General features: G+C 41.1%; 1 protein-coding gene across 2 annotated transcripts in view; it reads left to right on the top strand.

Annotated features, from left to right (window-relative positions):
• The first annotated feature begins 1,864 nt into the window (after positions 1-1,864).
• The window catches only part of hibch (3-hydroxyisobutyryl-CoA hydrolase), a 102,879-nt gene continuing 82,070 nt past the window's right edge, over positions 1,865-22,673 (top strand). The window contains exons 1-4 of one of the 2 annotated variants that reach the window (NM_001016188.2): positions 2,099-2,183; positions 14,421-14,463; positions 19,677-19,817; positions 22,433-22,517. In NM_001016188.2, the coding sequence (NP_001016188.1) occupies positions 2,152-2,183; positions 14,421-14,463; positions 19,677-19,817; positions 22,433-22,517 (301 nt within the window). In that variant the 5' untranslated portion in view covers positions 2,099-2,151. Of the gene's footprint in view, positions 2,184-14,420; positions 14,464-19,676; positions 19,818-22,432; positions 22,518-22,673 lie in introns of both variants that reach the window. The other variant, XM_031892663.1, reaches the window with a different exon arrangement.

Below are 22,673 nucleotides of genomic sequence, written 5' to 3'. Positions count from 1 at the left end.
TGTTCTACAACTCCTGTTCCTGACCTCTGTTGGATCTCCCGGTATTGACCTCGGCCTGATTATTGGACTTTCCCTGTCTTCAGCCTGCCCCTGACCACTGCCTGTTATTCCGGACCCTCCTTGTTTGCTGCCAGTCCAGACCCCCTGCCTGTTTTATGGATTTGTTTCGTCTTCTGCCTGCCTCTGACCACTGGGCTGTTGTAAGGACATCCATATTTCTTATTGCTCATTTTCATTGCTCACTTAATAAATCTTGTTTCAGCAACATAACTTGTTTCCTGCCTATCAACAAGCGCAGTCCCCCCTTTATCCATATTACACGGCATATAAGCTCCTACCTGCCAGCCACCCACCTGTGGCTGCTCCTGACAGGAGGTTCCGTTTAAATATTCGGAAAGGTTTTTTTACTGTGAGAGCTGTGAAGTTGTGGAATTCCCTCCCCGAATCAGTCGTGCTGGCTGATACATTATATGGCTTTAAGAAGGGGCTGGATGGATTCTTAGCAAGTGAGATGGCTCGTACAAGTTGATCCAGGGACTGGATCTTGGAGTCAGGAAGGAATTTTTTCCCCTCTGCGGCAGATTAGAGAGGCTTCAGATGGAGTTTTTTTTCCTTCCTCTGGATCAACTAGAAGTTAGGCAGGTTATATATAGGCATTATGGTTGAACTGGACGTACGTCTTTTTTCAACCTAACTTACTATGTTACTATGGATGTTACTATGTTACATGGCAGGGGTAATTAAGTCATTGTTGCCCACTGCCAATGTGGAAGGACCAGAAAATTGCTGTCTAACCCTGTCATTTGTGAAGCGGACAGGCTTATGGACAAGAACTAGATACGCCTCTATTTGACAACACAGTGTATTCTGCTCCCTCCCAAGTCACACTCTTTATTCTCAATAAGTCATAACAGGATTCTGGGAAGAAATTCCTTTAGGCTCTTAATTCTCCCGCTATATTTAAGGAATTGTGTTAGGCTGCAACATGCTTTTTCCATCCTGCTCCCTATTCCCTCCACCCACTTCCCTCCATCCTGTTTTATCATTTCTCTTGCCTGTCACATATCTCTTACTTCACCTGACCTGCTCCCCCTGCTCCCTCTGAGTTGTACATGCTGCAGCATTCTGCCTGCTCCTTACTACCTGATTTGCTTCAGCATTCTATATGTTTTCAATGACCTGTCCTGTGTCCCTATGATTTGGGAGTGAACAGATCTTTTTGCTTTTAATAGGGATACTGTTTCTTACTATGTTATTTTATGCAATTTTATTTTAAGCAGTCAGCAATTAATTTAAAGGAGAAGGAAAGGTAGAAATCACTGGGGGTGCCAAATGTTATGCTCACTTACCTTTTACCCCAGGCTGGTGCTCCTGTTAAGAGAAAACCGCACCAGCCTGGGGTAGCTCTCTTCATTTTTGTGAATCCCGGGGCCAGCACATGCACATTAAGGTGAAAATGACGACTTTTATGTTGAACGTTGGCTTTTTACTCTACTGATTTTTACCTTTCCTTCTCCTTTCAGCATATGACACAGAAATGTATAAAATAACACAGAATGTATGAAACAAATCACAGCCCTGCAGTCATACAAACAAAGATAGACTTCAGTTCCCTATTAGGTCAGCCTAGCTGCTGATTGGTTCCGATCCTCAATAAATCAGGCCGAAACACAACTTTTTTAGGCAGAATCCTCCTATAGTTAGAGTAGTATAATTCACTGGTACATTGTTAATTTTTAACAGCTTACATAGGAGGGCATTAGGGATGACATTACAGGGGGAGGATGCGACTGGCTATAGAAATAAGGGAGCAGGCAGAACGATGAACTCATGGAGCAGTAAGGAGAAAGTACAGTATGTTCCAACCCGGACCAATTACTGCTGCGAAAAGTAATTAGGGAGCAGGACAAGGAGTAAAAATCAGGATGGACGGAAGAGGAGGATAAAGAATTTTAAGCAACACAGGGATTTGTAGACTAGAGAGAGAGAGAGCAGCACGCATTGTCATTTTGCACACATATGTCCTAAAATGGACACCGTACCCACTCTAACAAATCTTAGTCGCATGGATATGACGTCACAGCCTGCTCAATGTCACTTCGTTTCTCTAGGTAGCTAGAACTCATAGTGGATCCCTTTTCTACTATAAATATGAGTTTAGGACTTCTGGAATCGCAGTTAAGGTAGGTTAAATATACTGTAAAAGACTGTAAAAAATAAAAAAAGATAGTAGACGTTTAAAGACGTCAGGACATTTATTTCAAGCTACACAGTCAAACTATGAGACTGTACATATTTATAATGCCCCTATAATGTGACAGTTGTATTGTAATTATTTGCTGCAACATATATTCATGTTCTGGAAATGATTTTTCCACTCAAACGTAATTGTCAGTTTTCCAAACCCTTTTTTTAAGTGTTATGGTGAATCTCACCCCTGTCAGAGTTAGTTTAGGTTAGTGCAATATCAATGTAACACTGCACCAAATACTGGAAGTAGCACACATTTTTCCTATAGATGTATCACCTTCTGTTAACCCATAGCAACAACTGAACACATTTTTAGAGTATTCAAGCAATAAATAGAGAAGCATTCCAGCACAGTGAATACTGCTAAGAGGTACTTTATTTAGCTAAATATTTGACACAAAATATTTCAAGTCAAATTGCATCAAATAAAGTGGACTGACTCAGACTTGTTCAACATTTTGCACAATGTTGTTTCACTTTCAAAAACTCGTACAATTTAGCACACTGAACACATTGAACTCCAGGACAGCGGATTAAAAAGTTCCAAAAGTTTTATTTGTGGTAGAACCTAATGCGTTCCGTATGTTCACACACATATTCATAGGTACAACTCCAGGTTTAAAAAGCATGCAAGGGTAGCGCCACTTTCCTTGTATATCAATAAAGTTTAAAACAAAGTAAATAGATCCAGAAATAAAGCATCATAAACATCCATCAGTGTCCGTGTAATCAGGTGAGCATGATATTCGACCTAATACAATAGATAGTTTTATACATGTAATTGAAGTGGAAACGACTGAGAGCCTCCTAAATAATTGAGAGCAAATAGTTCAGTGCTGTTTCACTGTCATCAACTCTGAGAACTCCCTTAAAATGAGAAGTTTATGCTGTTGACATAAAAAGCTCTTCTGTTTTATCTATGCAGCCAGAAGTTCCATTTTATTGAAATTGTCTGGGCCTGTGAAGTGTATTGTTAATTAAATAATAAATTAGGTTAAGAAAGGGAATCTAAAAGTTATATCCTACTGATATGTCCCAAATCAACATATGAATAAAAAGAAGAAATTTCAGTGGAATAAAAACAACAACATTTATTGGCACAAATTAACAAAAAACTAACATATAAAACATACTATACCAAACAATGGATAGGTGCATCCCAGTGCCACATGGTACCCACTCAATGTAACATAGTAACATGTAACATAGTAACATAGTAAGTTGGGTTGAAAAAAGACATACGTCCATCACGTTCAAACATAATGCCTATATATAACCTGCCTAACTTCTAGTTGATCCAGAGGAAGGCAAAGAACCCTATCTGAAGCCTCTCTAATTTGCCGCAGAGCGGAAAAAATTCCTTCCTGACTCCAAGATGGCAATCGGACCAGTCCCTGGATCAACTTGTACTAAGAGCTATCTCCCATAACCCTGTATTCCCTCACTTGCTAAGAATCCATCCAGCCCCTTCTTAAAGTTATATAATGTATCAGCCAGCACGACTGATTCGGGGAGGGAATTCCACAACTTCACAGCTCTCACAGTAAAAAATCCTTTCCGAATATTTAAACGGAACCTCCCTTCTTCTAAACGGAGTGGGTGCCCTCGTGTCCGTTGAAAGGACCTACTGGTAAATAAAGCATTAGAAAGGTTATTATATGATCCCCTTATATATTTATACATAGTTATCATGTCACCTCTTAAGCGCCTCTTCTCCAGTGTAAACAGACCCAACTTGGCCAGTCTTTCTTCATAACTGAGACTTTCCATACCCTTTACCAACCTAGTTGCCCTTCTCTGGACCCTTTCTAACTCAATCATGTCCCGTTTGAGCACTGGAGACCAGAACTGAATAGCATATTCTAGATTGGGCCTTACCAGTGCTCTGTAAAGGGGAAGAATAACCCCCTCCTCCCGTGAATGTATACCCCTTTTAATACAGCTCAAAACCTTGTTTGCCCTTGCAGCTGCTACCTGGCATTGCTTGCTACAGCAAAGTTTATTATCTACAAGGACTCCAAGTGCAGACCCATTAAGGGTATAAGTGGCTTGCATATTTTTACATCCCAGGTGCATGACCTTACATTTATCCACATTAAATCTCATCTGCCACTTAGCCTCCCAGATTGGCAGTTGGTCAAGATCCTGCTGCAAGGATGCCACATCCTGGATAGAATTGACTGGTCTGCAGAGTTTTGTGTCATCTGCAAACACTGATACATTACTTATAATACTCTCCCCCAAGTCATTTATGAACAAATTAAACAAAAGTGGACCCAGTACAGAACCCTGAGGGACCCCACTGAGAACCTTATTCCAGGTAGAGAATGTACCATTAACAACCACCCTCTGTACCCGATCCTGTAGCCAGTTTTCTATCCATGTGCAAATGACTTCACTAAGACCAACAGACCTTAGTTTAGAAAGCAGTCGTTTGTGGGGAACGGTATCAAATGCTTTTGCAAAATATATTATATTTACTGCATCCCCACTGTCCAGCTTCTTACTTACCTCATCATAAAAAGCAATTAAATTGGTCTGACATGACCTGTCCTTCATAAAGCCATGCTGATTACTGCTCATAATGGCATTCTCCAGTACGTAATTTTGAATGTGATCCCTTAACAAGCTTTCAAATAACTTGCCCACCACGGATGTCAAACTTACAGGCCTATAATTGCCAGGCTGAGATCTTACTCCCTTTTTAAATATAGGTATGACATTCGCCTTCTTCCAATCCCTAGGTACCATACCTGATGAAAGTGAGTCTGAGAATATCAGAAACAAGGGCCACTGTAATTCTGACCCTAGCTCTCTCAGTACCCGAAGGTGTATTCCATACTCTCCTCCTCTGATGAAGCACCACATGGTGTGAAACGTGTTAAATGTGTATTGTTAGCAATTCATTTTCTTTTATGATCCCATATAAAATCAAACAGCAAACATTGCATCGAAAGTAAACAAAACAAAACACCTGGGAGCATAATGGGAATTGTGTGTATGATGTAAAGGGTTTTAGCCAAGGATATTTTTCAACATGGCTGTTCTACCTAACTATGAGACATAGGGCAGCCTGTATTGTGTCATTTCCTTCTTAAGTTCAGAAAGCAGTTTATATAGGTTAAACTTATAAAGTTAGTGAACACCTTTAGTCAGTTTGATCCCCTTTAAATGGTCTGTCATTATCGTTGAGCTAAGGCTTATGGGAAGTGTCTTGTCTATTTTAACAGTATAATATGATATTGAAATGTGTCTCGTAAGATCTCAAATAAATGAGGTACTGCTCTTTGTGGGTTGGTGGCCATAATGGCATCTGCACATACAGTGGTTCTCGAAAGTTTGTGAACCCTTTAAAATTTTCTATATTTTATATGAATGTGACCTAAAACATCATCTGATTTTCAAACAAGTCTGTAAAGTACATAAAGAATACCTAGTTAAACAAAAATTATTCTATTTGGTGATGTATTTGAAAGAAAACATCCAATAACAAATCTGCGTGTGGCAAAAGTAAGTGAATCCTTAGGCTAATGCCACACGGGCATATTCTCGGCAAGCCGTACTATCTATTTAGCCTACCTTGTGCCTGCATCCGAATGAATGGAATACGCTCGGGTGCAGGCACATGTAGCCGATATCCGCCGAAAATATGAAGTCTTGCGGTTTTTGTCGGATATCGGCTACATTTGCCTGCACCCGAGCGTATTCCATTAATTCAGGCAGGGCCGCCATCAGAAATCACGGGGCCCCTCACAACAAAATTTTCTGGGCCCCACCCACCCAAGCCCCCAATGGCCCCTCCCTCCCACACCCCCAATGGCCCCTCCCTCCCACACCCCCAATGGCCCCTCCCATCAATACAAGGGACACACAGGCATTGGTAGCGAGGGCCCACTAAAACCTTGGTAGCCAGGGCCCCCTAAAACATTTGTGGCCAAGGATTACGTTTTGCATTAGTGCCAGTGCCACTAAAACATTGCTAGCCTGCCCAGGGCCCCCTAAAACATTGGTGGTCCTCCCCCAGTGTCCCCCATACAATGGCCCGCTCTCCGCTGCTTCTTGCCGCTACCCCCCCACCACCCCCCCACCGCACAGAATCCTCCTGCTTCTTCCAGGGTCCCCCAAGCATCCTGCTGGTTCCTTCAGGGGCCCCCCGAAGCATCCTCCACCTTCCCCCAGGGCCCCCCCAAGCATCCTCCACCTTCCCCCAGGCCCCCCCCAAACATCCTCCACCTTCCCCCAGGGCCCCCCCAAGCATCTTCCACCTTCCCCCAGGCCCCCCCAAACATCCTCCACCTTCCCCCCAGGCCCCCCCAAACATCCTCCACCTTCCCCCAGGGCCCCTCCAAGCATCTTCCGCCTTCCCCCAGGCCCCCCCAAACATCCTCCACCTTCCCCCAGGCCCCCCCCAAACATCCTACACCTTCCCCCAGGGCCGCCCCAAGAATCCTCCAGTCCCCCCCCCCCACTGCCAGCATCTTTTGTCCAGGGCCCGGGCATTTAAAGGGGGCCCGGCCGGGCTCTGTTGCTGTTATTGCTGGTATCCCCTGTGATGTCCCGAACTCGCCGCTACATGTGCGCTTTTATAGGGTTGCGCCCCGTGCGTGTGAGGTCAGTACGCACAGGGCGCAACCATATAAAAGCGCACACGCAGCAGGGAGTTCGGGACATCACAGCGGATACCAGCAATAACAGTTACAGAGCCGGGCCGGGCCCCCTTTAAACTCCCGGGCCCGGGACAACTGGCCCCCCTGTGCCCCCCTGATGGCGGCCCTGAATTCAGGTGCAGGCACAAGGTAGGCTAAATTGACAGTAGCGGAGCGTTTTCCGGCTTGCCGAGAATACGCCTGTGTGGCATTAGCCTTAGGATTATCATATAATTTAAAATCAGAGTCTGGTGTGTCAGGTGTGCATGAGAGACCCTGTTTTATTTAAAGGAATACTGTTACAGATGATTTTCAGACTGTACTGTAACTTTCATCAGCGTGATTTATTTCTGCACCAGCTTTAAGCATTCAGGCAGCACGGAGGCTGGCCCTAAATCTTACAAGGACCACAACAAACTCTCACACCAAACACTGCACTCTTTCCTTCCCTGCTCATAGCTCCTATATCATTCCTCCTAACATTTGAAAATGAGAAAGAGGGCTAAAATGTTTTGCCACATGCTTTTGCCCCCAGATGTCCCATTTTTGCACACCGTCCCGCTGTCCCATGGTGCCTTTAAGTGTCCTGCTTGGGGCTTCTCGGCTTCCTTCGGGTTTTCTCAGGTCCTTATGTCAGCACTGTCTTTGGATCCTCACGGCTTCTTCCTGCACGTTTGTCTTTGGCTCTTTTTGTTCTGGGTGCTGGTGCTGCTCAGGCTGTGGGTCACACACACTACTGCTCTACAAGCTCTACTTACTGCTCCATTTTTTAAAAAAAAACAAGCTTGGTGAGTCCCTGACTGTAAAAAGGGTGTTAATAATTTATATGAATTATTTATTAATAATAAATAAACACCTTTGTTACAGTCAGGGACTCACCAAGCTTGTTTTTTTTAAACAATGGAGCAGTAAGTAGAGCTTGTAGAGTAGTAGATAAAGGCACAGCAGCACCAGCTTAACGTTTGTGACCCACAGCCTGAGCAGCACCAGCACCGACACTGGGTTTGTTTGCATCTAAATTTGAATTGAAATGGCTTGCTATGCCATAATCACGTCTCGCGAGACTTGCAGACATTTGAAAAACGACAAAAAGGTCTGAGATGGCCCGAAGTGCCTAAAGGAGCTGGAAAGAACCAAAGACAAACGCGCAGGAAGAAGTGTCTTCAGGTATTCTCGGCTCCTGGTGACGGAAGGAGCCGAAAATACCTGAAGACAAGCGGGACACGTAAAGGTATCACGGGACATTTTGGTAAGTATCTAGGACAGTGTGCAAAAACCGGAACTGTCCCACGTAAAGCGAGACAGTTGGGAGCCTGAAGAAATCATGCTGCGGATAATACTGCCCGCACCCACACATAAATGCTGCGAGAACCTAACAGGCTGAAAAATCCTCTGTGAAGCTGGAGCTACTAAGTTCTGTTTCAAGAATGTCAGGCTACCAGGAGAATGGCGCATGCATAAGAGCTCTGAGAGAGTCCATGTTGCCTCATCGCCCTTTTTAAAATGCATCACACAGGTGCTGCAATCAAAATGATGACATTTTTCCAGGATAAATGTGTTATTGAAGGAGGGTGGATTTTTTACATAAAAATTTTTTGTGTTACAGGTCCTTTTTTTAAGGCCTCCAGAAGTCCTCCAGTGTACTTTTTAAAGGAGATTCCAACCATTTTAAAAGTTTTTTAATGCATCTACCAGTGCCAAATTTAAGCTCCTATGTTCTAATCTGAATGTATGCCCTTGCATCCACAGGAAGTTCGCACCAGTAAATAAAACATTTCAGGATTTATTGTATGGTGTCCTTATATATTTATATATTTATACAGGGCCGTCGCTCCCTATAAGCAGAGTACTCGGTCTGCATAGGGCACCAACTCCCAGGGGGGCACCATCCCAGCTGCTCCAAAAAATAAAACATTTTTATATATTATAACATACCCCCCAACACTGTACCACCGGTTTTTATAGCGCATCCCGCTGTCCCAGATAGTTCAATCAATCTATGGGGGTAATTGGGGGCACTGTGTGTGGGGCCCCTATAGTAGGTGTTTTTTTTAATTATTTAAATTTTTACTTCTGTAATATTTGGGGGAGGGGTCACAAAAGTAAATTTCTGCTTAGGGCACCCATTTGGCCAGCAGCGGCCCTGTATTTATACATAGTTTTAATATAACCTCTTGAGCTTTATTTCTCCAGTGTAAGCAAACCAAACCTGTCTAATCTGTCCTCGTAGCCGAGACCTAGCTTTATCCATTTTAAGCAATGAAGACCAAAACTGCACTGCAGATTCTAGATAGGACCTAATCACTGCTGCCTATTATTAAGATTTTTTTTTTTTTTTTTTACATTTTCAGTTTATATTCATGTAAAGATGTTGTTAAGTTGTAGTTATGTTAATTTTAGAATGAATTAACATATTTATCACAGCCTTTATTCCTCTGCACATCAATGCTTGATACACTTGTACACACGCACAAATGTACTCAAAATTCTTTACACCATGTTCTCATGTTTAAAAACTGTGTGCAAATGAAAATGGTCATCCTACTGAAAACTGATCTCAGGTCTCTTGCAGGCTGAAACTGAAGGTTTTCGATTATGTAAAACAATTCGATTACACGGTTTTTCAATTTAATTAGTTACTCTTCTGATTTAATGGCGCAACAAGGAATTTGGTGAGAAATTATGAAAGCTTAGGTGAACAGCCGATGCAGGAAATACATTTTTTTGTTTCAGTTTACAGAATGTTTTAGCCGCATATCTTTCCATATGGCCATTCTAACACACAGGATGTGTCGTCTTTAAGATGTATTTTGGTACCATTCGAGGGGTGATGAATATTAGGGCCTTTACTAATGGATGTTCAGTAATTACCATAAAGGCATGGGAATGTACACATTTCTTTTTGTTTGTTTTTTGTCATACAGAGCATGTCTTTTAAGTTGAATTCTCACCTGTGTGCAAACAAAGGAAAATTCTTTGTCCATTTGCAATATGAGTCAAAATGATTTTAGGATTAAGCAGTACTTCTTAAGGAATTTAAGTAGTAAAGTTAAGTAGTAAAGTAAGTTGTAATTCCTTTTTTTAAATGATATTGTAATGTAAGGGAATTGGAATGATCTTACATAGTAACATAGTAACATAGTAAGTTGGGTTGAAAAAAGACATACGTCCATCAAGTTCAACCATAATGCCTATACCTAACCTGCCTAACTACAAGTTGATCCAGAGGAAGGCAAAAAACCCCATCTGAAACCTCTCTAATTTGCCTCAGAGGGGAAAAAATTCCTTCCTGACTCCAAGATGGCAATCGGACCAGTCCCTGGATCAACTTGTACTAAGAGCTATCTCCCATAACCGTGTATTCCCTCACTTGCTAAGAATCCATCCAGCCCCTTCTTAAAGCTATATAATGTATCAGCCAGCACGACTGATTCGGGGAGGGAATTCCACAACTTCACAGCTCTCACTGTAAAAAATCCTTTCCGAATATTTAAATGGAACCTCCCTTCTTCTAAACGGAGTGGGTGCCCTCGTGTCCGTTGGAAGGACCTACTGGTAAATAAAACATTAGAGAGGTTATTATATGATCCCCTTATATATTTATACATAGTTATCATGTCACCTCTTAAGCGCCTCTTCTCCAGTGTAAACAGACCCAACTTGGCCAGTCTTTCTTCATAACTGAGACTTTCCATACCCTTTACCAGCTTAGTTGCCCTTCTCTGGACCCTCTCTAACTCAATAATGTCCCGTTTGAGCACTGGAGACCAAAACTGAACAGCATATTCTAGATGGGGCCTTACCAGTGTTCTGTAAAGGGGAAGAATAACCCCCTCCTCCCGTGAATCTATACCCCTTTTAATACAGCTCAAAACCTTGTTTGCCCTTGCAGCTACTGCCTGGCATTGCTTGCTACAGCCAAGTTTATTATCTACAAGGACTCCAAGGTCCTTCTCCATTATGGATTTGCCTAGTGCAGTCCCATTAAGGGTATATGGGGCTTGCATATTTTTACATCCCAGGTGCATGACCTTACATTTATCCACATTAAATCTCATCTGCCACTTAGCTGCCCAGATTGCCAGTTGGTCAAGATCCTGCTGCAGGGATGTCACATCCTGGATAGAATTGACTGGTCTGCAGAGTTTTGTGTCATCTGCAAACACTGATACATTACTCATAATACCCTCCCCTAAGTCATTTATGAACAAATTAAACAAAAGTGGACCCAGTACAGAACCCTGAGGGACCCCACTGAGAACCTTACTCCAAGTAGAGAATGTGCCATTAACAACCACCCTCTGTACCCGATCCTGTAGCCAGTTTTCTATCCATGTGCAAACGACTTCACTAAGACCAATAGACCTTAGCTTAGAAAGCAGTCGTTTGTGGGGAACGGTATCAAATGCTTTGGCAAAATCCAAATAGATTATATCTACTGCATCCCCACTGTCCAGCTTCTTACTTACCTCATCATAAAAAGCAATTAAATTGGTCTGACATGACCTGTCCTTCATAAAGCCATGCTGATTACTGCTCATAATGCCATTCTCCACTACATAATTTTGAATGTGATCCCTTAACAAGCCTTCAAATAACTTGCCCACCACGGATGTCAAACTTACAGGCCTATAATTGCCAGGCTGAGATCTTACTCCCTTTTTAAATATGGGAGTGACATTCGCCTTCTTCCAATCCCTAGGTACCATACCTGATGAGAGCGAGTCTGAGAATATCAGAAACAAGGGCCACTGCAATTCTGCCCCTAGCTCTCTCAGTACCCGAGGGTGTATTCCATCTGGCCCCGGTGCCTTGTTTACATTTATCGTGTGTAACCCTTTAAGCACCATATCCTGTGCCAACCACTGTATAGTTGGAGCTGAGGCAACAGTGAAGCTATTGGGTGGGACTTGGCCCACTGGCTCCTCTACTGTATACACAGAAGAAAAGAACTGGTTAAGCACATCTGCCTTTTCTGTATCCGCTGTAACCATATTGTTATTATAACTCAATGGGGCCACACCCTCAACCTGCATCTTTTTACTATTAATATACTTAAAAAACTTTTTGGGGTTAGTCTTGGCCTCAGCCGCGATGCGCTCCTCATTTTCTATCTTTGCCTTCCGGATTGCTGTTTTACAACACTTGTTATAGTGTTTATATTCATTAAACGCAGCTACTGTCCCCTCTGACTTATATTTCTTAAAAGCTTTCCTTTTTTTCCCTATTAACTTCTTTACCTCAGAGTTAAGCCACATAGGGTGATTCTTAACACTTCTACTTTTATTTTTATTAATGGAATGAATTGAGAACAGTAATGATTTAATATCATTTTAAATGACAACCATTTCTGCTCTGTATTTTTATCAGAAAACATAATGCCCCAATCTATGCCCTGAAGCGCTGCCCTTAAGGAGCTAAAATTTGCCTTCCTAAAATTCAGTGTCTTTGTTGCCCCCGTGTAAATTTGTTTCCTGCACCAAACATCAAATGAAATAACATTATGGTCACTATTACCCAGGGGTTCAACCACTTGCACATTTGCTATACGTTCTGGGTCATTAGAGATCACTAGATCTAGTATAGCATTGTTTCTGGTTGGCTCCTCAACAACCTGTGACATAAAGTTGTCGTGCAGCAAGTTTATAAACTTGTTCCCATTTACTGTCCTGGCAGTACTATTGCCCCAGTCAATATCAGGGTAATTAAAATCCCCCATTATTATCACTTGCCCCAAACTAGCAGCCTTTTCTATTTGCAACAGGAGCTGGGCCTCCTCCTCTTCGCTTACATTAGGGGGTCTATAGCATACCCCTACAATTAGTTTGGTAGATTCTTTACTATCTGTGAGAAGCTCAACCCATAAGGATTCAGCTCCCTCTGTTCCCCCCATAACTTCCTCCTTAATATTTGCTTTTAAGTCGTGCTTAATGAACAGACACACTCCTCCTCCTTTTCTATTGCCCCTGTCCCTCCGAAACAATGTATACCCCCCAATATTAACTGCCCAGTCAATGAGACTCATTCAACCAAGTTTCAGCAACACCAATCACATCATATTTCCGCTCCAACGCCAGTACCTCCAGCTCTCCCATTTTACCAGTCAGACTCCTTGCATTGGTAAACATACATTTAATACTGGTTCCGGCGTGAGAATGACGTGTAAACAACTTATGGGCCTCCCTGCCATTATCAGTATCCCGAAGCAAGTCTCCTCCCCCAATTTCCCTTACTATGCCCACTACCTCATCTATCCTGTCTACCACAGAATTTCCCGCTGCACCCTCCCCCGCCACTCCTAGTTTAAAATCTCCTCCAACCCTCTAGCCATCTTTTCCCCCAAAGCAGCTGCCCCATCATCATTGAGGTGCAGCCCATCCCTGGCAAAGAGCCTGTAGCCGATTGAGAAATCAGCCCAGTTCTGGAGAAACCCAAAGCCCTCCTCCCTGCACCAATCTCTCAGCCACGCATTAATCTCCCTGAGCTCCCGCTGCCTTCTTAATGTTGCTCGTGGCACAGGTAATATCTCTGAGAAAATTACCTTGGAAGTCCTAGCACCTAGCTTTTTAAAATCGTTCTTGAGGACTTCCCCCCCTCCTCTAACTTTGTCATTGGTACCTATGTGTACCAAGACCGCCGGGTCTTCCCCAGCCCCTCCCAACAATTTGTCCACTCGTTCCACCACATGCCGAACCCTAGCACCAGGCAAGCAACACACAGTTCGGCATGTAGGGTTTTTGCGACAAATTACCCTATCCACCTTTCTAATAATTGAATCCCCTACAACTATAACCTGCCTTCCCTTCCTAGCACTACTCCCCCCACCTGTATTAGAGGTGCCGGCTCCCAGGGTGCTCTGAGAGTCAGCCTGCTCCATACATGCCAGCTCAGAGCTGCCTTCCCCAGCATCTTCACCTAACGCGGCAAATCTGTTGGTTTGTACAAGCTTTGAACCAGCCCCCCTACCCTTGTGTCCCCTACTTCCCCTCTTAACTGTTACAAATTTGTCTCCCTCATTAACCTCCACTGTCCCTTCCCCCCCCCCACTACACCGGCCCCTGCCAGTGGTTGCTCAGTGAGCCTCCTGTTCTCCCCCATGCTTGCAGCTGCCCTCAGTGCTGCCAGTTCCCCCCTTAGATTCTGCACCTCAGATTCCAAGAGGAAAACCCACCTGCATCTCTCACAAGTAAATGCTGCATGGAACTGCTGCTCCAGGACCACATACATGCGACAAGATGCACACTGAGTAACACCAGCAATCATACTGCAACTCATATTGCAACTGGGTACTTACAGTCTCCCGAGTGCAATCCCTTGTATAGTGCCTTTTAAGTTTCAAACGCCTTTTTTGTTTTTAACGCCTGCTATACACTTAAATTTACATGCAACACTTTAGATTACATGCAACTCTCGCTAGCAGCTAAGCACATTTTGCTGCTGTATATAAATATTGTATAACATGTCTAAATTTTAATTATTTTTGTGCTGTATCTTGTTGATTATCAGTTTGTGTTTGTTTTCCAGGCTGAAGGTCTTTGGCAGACTGCAAGTAATTCGGCAACATTTGGTAAGTATAGGGGTCCATTTTATAAATGTTTTCATATTTTTTTTTGTATATTTATATTATTGCACAATAAAATAATCTGTTATTAACACATATGGATCTAGCAGCATTATTTCCATTATAAACTACATATTGATTAACATGATATAGCAGGGGAAGTTCTTTAGAAAGGAAACAGCCTGAAGAAGGGTGACACACTTGTTATAACAGGGTTGAATCTGAAAACTGTACCTAAGGCACCCTTGTTTGTATAAATGAATCTTGATTACTTTGTGAAGTCATTTGCACTTACTGTACATTAACGTAATCACTTCAGAGACCCAAACCATGATATTTGTGGGGCCCAGCTGTGTGATGTTATTAGAAATTTGATTTGGCCTGTAGCAGGACCTGGTAAATATTGGATGCCATTAAGCTCTTGTATATGAGAAAAACTTTAGAAAAAAAGGCTAGATACATTTCATTACATTGCCATCAACTTGTATAAGGTTGAGAGGCATCTGTACCATCTTGCAATATAAGTTGTTTCTTGAATATTTAATGCTCCATTATTATGTTAAGGTGTAAATAACATACCTAGCCCTTTTTCCTCACTGGGTTGTAAATTTAGGTATGCTAGTATATATTGTCCCCTCTTAAGGCTACCAATTGTGATACTTTGTTTAGGATCAATGTGTTGACTCTCTTGTAAAATCTTTGTTCAGAGAACCTTGTTTTATAGAGTCATACCAGTTTTGTTGTGTATGGTAGTTATGAAGGATTTATGATAAACAATGGCGGAATTGGTTTAATTTCTCTCTGATGAGATTAGGGTCTGATACCCAAAGGTTCCAACACGTCTGCCCCAGCTTACCCTGGCACCTATACGTCTCCCCAACCCTGCATAGAAACAATAGGGGCTTGCTTGGAGTGTGGGCCAATAGCCAACAGGAACATAAAAAGAGCTCCAAAGAGAACTTGGAAGTCAGTCTTCAGAGAGAGAGAGAGGAAAGGATTCCTGCACTTCGGATCAACTGCTTCAGTTACTCTTCGGCTATTATTTTCTTCAGATCGTGGATATACTTCTGTGGGACTTTGGAACTGCCTTTTTGCTATTTTACTTCCTTAGAAGAAATTGTTGCTGTGTGATGTCATTGGACTTTACAAAAATAAAGTGCTAGAATGCTACAAGGTTTCTTTCCAGTGTTTGAGCATACGGTTGTTAGGTCATTTTCATGACAGTAGTGCTCAAGTGTTATTTTTTATACTCTTAAAGGACAATGAAAGGATAATATAAATTAAAAGTAAGTCTAAAGGCATTCTTTTTAAGTACTTACTGCATATCTAAATTCCCAGATCCCTGCTTGCTTCTCTGAGATATGGTGCTGGCAGCTACAGCAGTGTGAAGACTACAGTGACATCACTGAAATCTCTCTGTCCTTCCTGTAGGCTGCCAGCGGCAGCCTTCCTATTCTCTGAGCATGTGTGTAACTTGATCCTGTCTCCTGTTCTGAGCTACACATGCCCACCAGCCAATCAGGGGAGGGGAGGGGGGGAGGGAATGAAACACATGAGCAGTATGAAGCAAGGAGGGAAAGGAAGGGAGAATACCTTTATAGAGATGGCTGCCTGTTCTAGAAAATGTGAAGTGAGTGTGACTGAGTAAATATTTGATTAGGTGAGCCAAAAGTGTGGCGTTTTTACTAAACAATAGGAGGACTATTGGGCAGTATGCTTTTTAAATTTTGACTTGCATTCTCCTTTAAGGGACTTTAATTGTATTCATATCTTTGACCTGTGAAAATAAAATTTTCGGAAAAGTTATCTTTCCAAGGACCTTCTCATACTTATTCCAAGTAGGAATTCAGGATTTCCTGTGTCAGTGGGCCTGATCTCTTGGCAGACATATTTAGCCAAATTTGCAATTTGGTTTGTGTCTTTGTCATGTTTATTTTTTTTTTAAAAGGATTCCTTTGGCTAAGAGTACATTTCTAACGGGTCTAGTAACAGGTTGGGCAGAAGAAAGAATCAGTAGAACTGCTATTAAAGGTCTCCCATTATGCAATGTTGCAGACTTAAACGAGTGAGTGGGATAGTGGAGGGGGCTGAGGATGTGCTAGGGTTGGTGGCAAAACAATCTTCGTGGTTATTTAATGTTTAAATATTTTTAAGGAGATGCATGGCAATACAAATTACAGAAAAAAACAAGAATTCTTGATAGTAGATCCCATACCTGTACTTGCATCTTCATATTTAGTGGACTAGTGGATTATTTAATTCTGATGCTAACTGCACTAATTTCAGAGCTGCCTTGTACTAAAAATCAGAACTATTCACTAAACAGCTTTCTATTGTGAAATGTATATTCTAAATATACAGGATATTTTGAGTTGGTCCCTAAGCTCAGGTAACTGAAATCAGAACAGAATATGTTCTGTAATCGGCAAAAAAGAACTACTTAAGTCTACTAAAAACAGTAAAACATTAATAAACCCAATAGGATTGTTTTGCATCCAATAAGCATTAATTATACAGTGGTGTGAAAAACTATTTGCCCCCTTCCTGATTTCTTATTCTTTTGCATGTTTGTCACACTTAAATGTTTCTGCTCATCAAAAACCATTAACTATTAGTCAAAGATAACATAATTGAACACAAAATGCAGTTTTTAAATGAAGGTTTACGTTATTAAGGGAGAAAAAAAACTCCAAATCTACATGCCCCTGTGTGAAAAAGTGATTGCCCCCCCCCCTTGATAAAAAATAACTTAACTGTGGTTTATCACACCTGAGTTCAATTTCTGTAGTCACCCCCAGGCCTGATTACTGCCACACCTGTTTCAATCAAGAAATCACTTAAATAGGAGCTACCTGACACAGAGAAGTAGACCAAAAGCACCTCAAAAGCTAGACATCATGCCAAGATCCAAAGAAATTCAGGAACAAATGAGAACAAAAGTAATTGAGATCTATCAGTCTGGTAAAGGTTATAAAGCCATTTCTAAAGCTTTGGGACTCCAGCGAACCACAGTGAGAGCCATTATCCACAAATGGCAAAAACATGGAACAGTGGTGAACCTTCCCAGGAGTGGCCGGCCGACCAAAATTACTCCAAGAGCGCAGAGACAACTCATCTGAGAGGCCACAAAAGACCCCAGGACAACGTCTAAAGAACTGCAGGCCTCACTTGCCTCAATTAAGGTCAGTGTTCACAACGCACCATAAGAAAGAGACTGGGCAAAAACGGCCTGCATGGCAGATTTCCAAGGCGCAAACCACTTTTAAGCAAAAAGAACATTAAGGCTCGTCTCAATTTTGCTAAAAAACATCTCAATGATTGCCAAGACTTTTGGGAAAATACCTTATGGACCGACGAGACAAAAGTTGAACTTTTTGGAAGGTGCGTGTCCCGTTACATCTGGCGTAAAAGTAACACAGCATTTCAGAAAAAGAACATCATACCAACAGTAAAATATGGTGGTGGTAGTGTGATGGTCTGGGGTTGTTTTGCTGCTTCAGGACCTGGAAGGCTTGCTGTGATAGATGGAACCATGAATTCTACTGTCTACCAAAAAATCCTGAAGGAGAATGTCCGGCCATCTGTTCGTCAACTCAAGCTGAAGCGATCTTGGGTGCTGCAGCAAGACAATGACCCAAAACACACCAGCAAATCCACCTCTGAATGGCTGAAGAAAAACAAAATGAAGACTTTGGAGTGGCCTAGTCAAAGTCCTGACCTGAATCCTATTGAGATGTTGTGGCATGACCTTAAAAAGGCGGTTCATGCTAGAAAACCCTCAAATAAAGCTGAATTACAATAATTCTGCAAAGATGAGTGGGCCAAAATTCCTCCAGAGCGCTGTAAAAGACTCGTTGCAAGTTATCGCAAACGCTCGATTGCAGTTATTGCTGCTAAGGGTGGCCAGTTATTAGGTTCAGGGGGCAATTACTTTTTCACACAGGGCCATGTAGGTTTTGATTTTTTTTCTCCCTAAATAATAAAAACCCTCATTTAAAAACTTCATTTTGTGTTTACTTGTGTTATCTTTGACTAATAGTTAAATGTGTTTGATGATCAGAAACATTTTGTGTGACAAACATGCAAAAGAATAAGAAATCAGGAAGGGGGCAAATAGTTTTTCACACCACTGTATCGTAGCTGGCATCAAATACAAGGTACTGTTTTATTATGACAGAGAAAAAGGAAATTGATTTAAAAAATCTGACTTATTTGATTGAAATAGAGTCTATGGGAGACAGGCTTTCCGTTATTCTGGGCTTTCTGGATAACAGGTTTCCGTATAACGTATCCGATACCTGTAATATGTTATTGCCAAAAAGCAGACAGACAATGGGAAAAACCATTTTATGTACATGTAAACCATAAATCAACTAACTTTTCTGAGTAGTTAATTCATGGCTTGTATAAATGTACCCTGCCTACAGTCTTATGTCATTATTTGAGCACATTATTTCACGGTACCTTTTTATTTTATTAAGTAAAAAATATTCTAATTTCATTGGCTTTCTAGAGAGTACAGGTATGGGTCCTGTTATCCAGAATGCTCGGGACCTGGGGTTTCCGGATAAGGGATCTTTCCATAATTTTGATCTCCATAACTTAAGTCTGCTAAATATCATTTAAATATTGAATAAACCCAATAGGATTGTTTTGCTTCCAATAAGGATTAATTATATCTTAGTTAGTTAGTTTATAATTGAGTCTATGGGAGATTCTGTAATTCGGAACTTTCTGTAACGGGTTTCCGGATAAGGGATCTCCCATACCTGTATTGTCTTTGTTAAGCCTAAGGGGCAGATTTACTAATCCTCGAATCTGAATCCCGAAAGGGAAAAAATCGTATTGGAAACGAAAATTTTGCGACTTTTTAGTCGCCGCCGCGATTTTTCGTATTTGTCGCAACTTTTTCGTTGCCGTCGCAATTTTTTGTATTGAGCGATAGTAAACAGCGGAAAAACAAATCCGATTTTTTTCGCGAAGGCGCCGAAAAAGTTGCAGAAAATATACGAAAAAGTCACAACGGCGACGAAAAAAATCGCGGGACATAGGAAAAAGTCGCACAAATACCGATCATTACGAAAAAATGCCTTCGGACCATCCGTGGATTAGTTAATCTCCCCCTAAGTGTTTTATCTGTTCACTAATATGTACTTAATGTGATACTTACATTGAAATATCATATGAGTTCCTGAATTTCATCCTATTATATTTTTTAGAGAATGACTAATCACACGGTGAAAGATGGAGAGTGTCTGCTTACAAAGGCTGGATGTGCAGGAGTAATTACTTTGAACAGACCTAAAGCACTTAATGCCCTTAACCTCGGTATGATCAGACTGATTTATCCTCAGTTAGGGGTAGGTTTTCATTTGTAAACACAATGATACTATTTATCTTTTGTTCTTTTTTACGTGTTCTTAAAGGGGTTTCAAACCGAAAATCAGTTTTTTTACACAGCATTTCTGGAGTTAATTGTTTTATACAGTATGATAAATAGGCCCCTCAGTGGTAGAGCTGATACTAAAACTCTTCTGTTCTATTCAATTGCTGTGTAGCTGTGTCTGTTCTCAGGAATCACTTCAGGTACTTTTCTTTCCTGCACCTTTCTGGCAAAAGTGGATAAAGGAACAGTACTCCTTATATTTTATATAGTGCACTGAATGCCACAGGCAGTTATTCAAATGTGGGGCATGTGCTATTCCTGATAAATCAGTCCTGCATCTCTAAGCTAGATGCTTAGATTTTAATACCATTCACAATTATTCAGTTGGGTTATATGCTATTGTTATTTAATAATGTTCTTTCGCAGATTTCCCTACTTGCTTGACTAAAGTGCTGTTATGTCCATTTATGTTTATATCCACAACTTGCTGTCATTTTAGTTGCTTAATTTTTTTTTTATTATTTAACCAGTAATAGAAGAAACTTTAGTTCCTGGACCAGTTTTAATTAATTAATTAATTAATTAATTGCTCACCCCTACCTGTGTGAACCTTAGCTATGTATCACGGCATTTACTAAAGGACAAGGCCAGCAGTGGGAAGCATGGCAAGTGGCCTATAGCAGATTTAGAAATCAAAATATTACACATAATTACACATCACATGAGTTAGATAGAAGTTGACAGCAGTTGCTTTGTAACATTCCAGTTAACTTCAGACAGCTCATCCAAAAATCGCAGCTCTTACTTACAAAGTTTAAACTGCTTTCTCTGTTACATTGCAATACAAATCTTACTTCTCTCTCTCTCTTTAATTGTTAATTAAGTGAATGCTTTTCGATCTACCAAACAGCACCATGCTCACACTTATTAATCTAGGTTTTACTTGTTTAACCTTCCTTATTGCTGTTACTTGCTGTGGAGATGTTTACCCCAAACCCTGGTCCCACTCTCTCATTATTTCACCCCTCAGCTATTTCTACATACAGGTGTTCTTTATTTTCTCTGCACTAATTATTTGGTTCACAAAAACCTTCCTTTTCTTTTGTGCACAATGTTGAATGATCTGCAATACACTCACTGCAGTCCACATCTTTATCTCCAAATCCTTTGATCTTCACACCCTTATTGGAACATAGCTCATGCCTACATGGCTTTACCCTTTACCTACCCCTAGACCTGATGGCTGGGGTTGGAATGTGTTGAAATTCACCTCTGCCTTAAATATAGGATTTAAACTCTTACCACACCAGCTTCTCTGTATTTCCTTTCTTTGAAGGCCACAGCAAATTCTTAGTATACCTACATATCTATCTCTACGTCTTGCAGTATAAAAAGCGAATTTACTATCTTAAACTGAATTTATTTTAATCCTGCCATGATCCTACCCCGTGCCTCAAATAGAACAGTAAACAACATCACCTTTCACAATTAATGTTATTATTATTTTTGTCTTTTACACCCCACATCCAAATCCTATTGCTTTCATCTGCACAATGTACAGTACCAATGATTCTCATTTGGATTAAGATTGGGGCTTGGAGTAGGCTGTTGCTGCAGTAAAATATTTCAAAAGATCATTTTTGAGCCTGAGAAAAACACAAAAACACTTTTTAGCAGGACAATGACCAAGGGAACAATGGGGTGGCTCAAGAACACAAAAGATCTTTAAAATATTTTTATTCAACGGTTACAAGACAACCTAGACAACTTGAAACACATGCCTGGAGACTTAAGTGTCCTGTGAAATGTTCAAGGTGCTTAATGCCCGGTCTCAGAGATGATTTTTAGAAAATGTATTTATTGGCAAGGCCCAGCAAGCAGCAGCAGGAAAGTAAATAATAATCATGTATATACATTAAACAATAATACGCAATATAACTTGGAGGAAAGGGACCATCCTATTCTGTCCACCCATAACTGTCCTGTTATTCATAGGGTCCCATATTCAATACACAGATCAGATCCTTGGAAACTTTTGGCACTTGCACATAGAGTGTTAGCACTATTCATGTAACTCACTGACCAAGGTAAATAATTCTAATCGAAATATCTATACCTAAATATACAAATATTCTCAATAATCATCTGCTATACCAGCATCACATGCATTAATTATCTATTAGTTATTTTAAGGATGTTTTTTCCTGTGGCTGTAGTCAGCCTTTGGTGGCTACATAGTGATTATTCAGGGACAGCTGGTGCAGCCATTCAGCAGCTCTGGTTACCACATCATAAGTTTAAACATACTGTACATAATTTTAAGCAATACATTTATATAGTATGCATAATTCACGGCTTCACGGTAAGAATTAATCCCATTACAATGCCTGCACCACTACTGTACTTAAAAAAGAACCCAGCACAGCTAGAGGGCCCCCAAATCAGTAAATGCATACATATATATATCTTTCTGTTTCATGTGAGCTACAACTCTCTGACTTGGGGTATACATTTGAGCACCTCAAATAAACCTTAAAATATTTACCATTTCTCAGGTAACTAACCAGTGTCCATAACAATTTTTTTCAGCTGTGGGAAGAAGATCCTGAAACCTATCTGGTGATTATTAAAGGAGTTGGGGGCAAAGCATTCTGTGCTGGTGGGGACATCAGAGGTAAGACCTAATTGTAGGACTTAATGGATACTAGCATGAATTTGAAATGAAATGGATTGTCGTTTAAAGGAGAAGGAAAGGTAAAAAATAAGTAAGCTTTATCAGAAAGGTAAATACAGCCATAAGCACTCGCAGAAACGCTGCACTCTGTCAAAA

This window comes from Xenopus tropicalis, chromosome 9 (assembly GCF_000004195.4).
Source record: "Xenopus tropicalis strain Nigerian chromosome 9, UCB_Xtro_10.0, whole genome shotgun sequence".
NCBI lineage: Eukaryota > Metazoa > Chordata > Amphibia > Anura > Pipidae > Xenopus > Xenopus tropicalis.
This window is presented reverse-complemented; position numbering and strand designations above follow the sequence as displayed.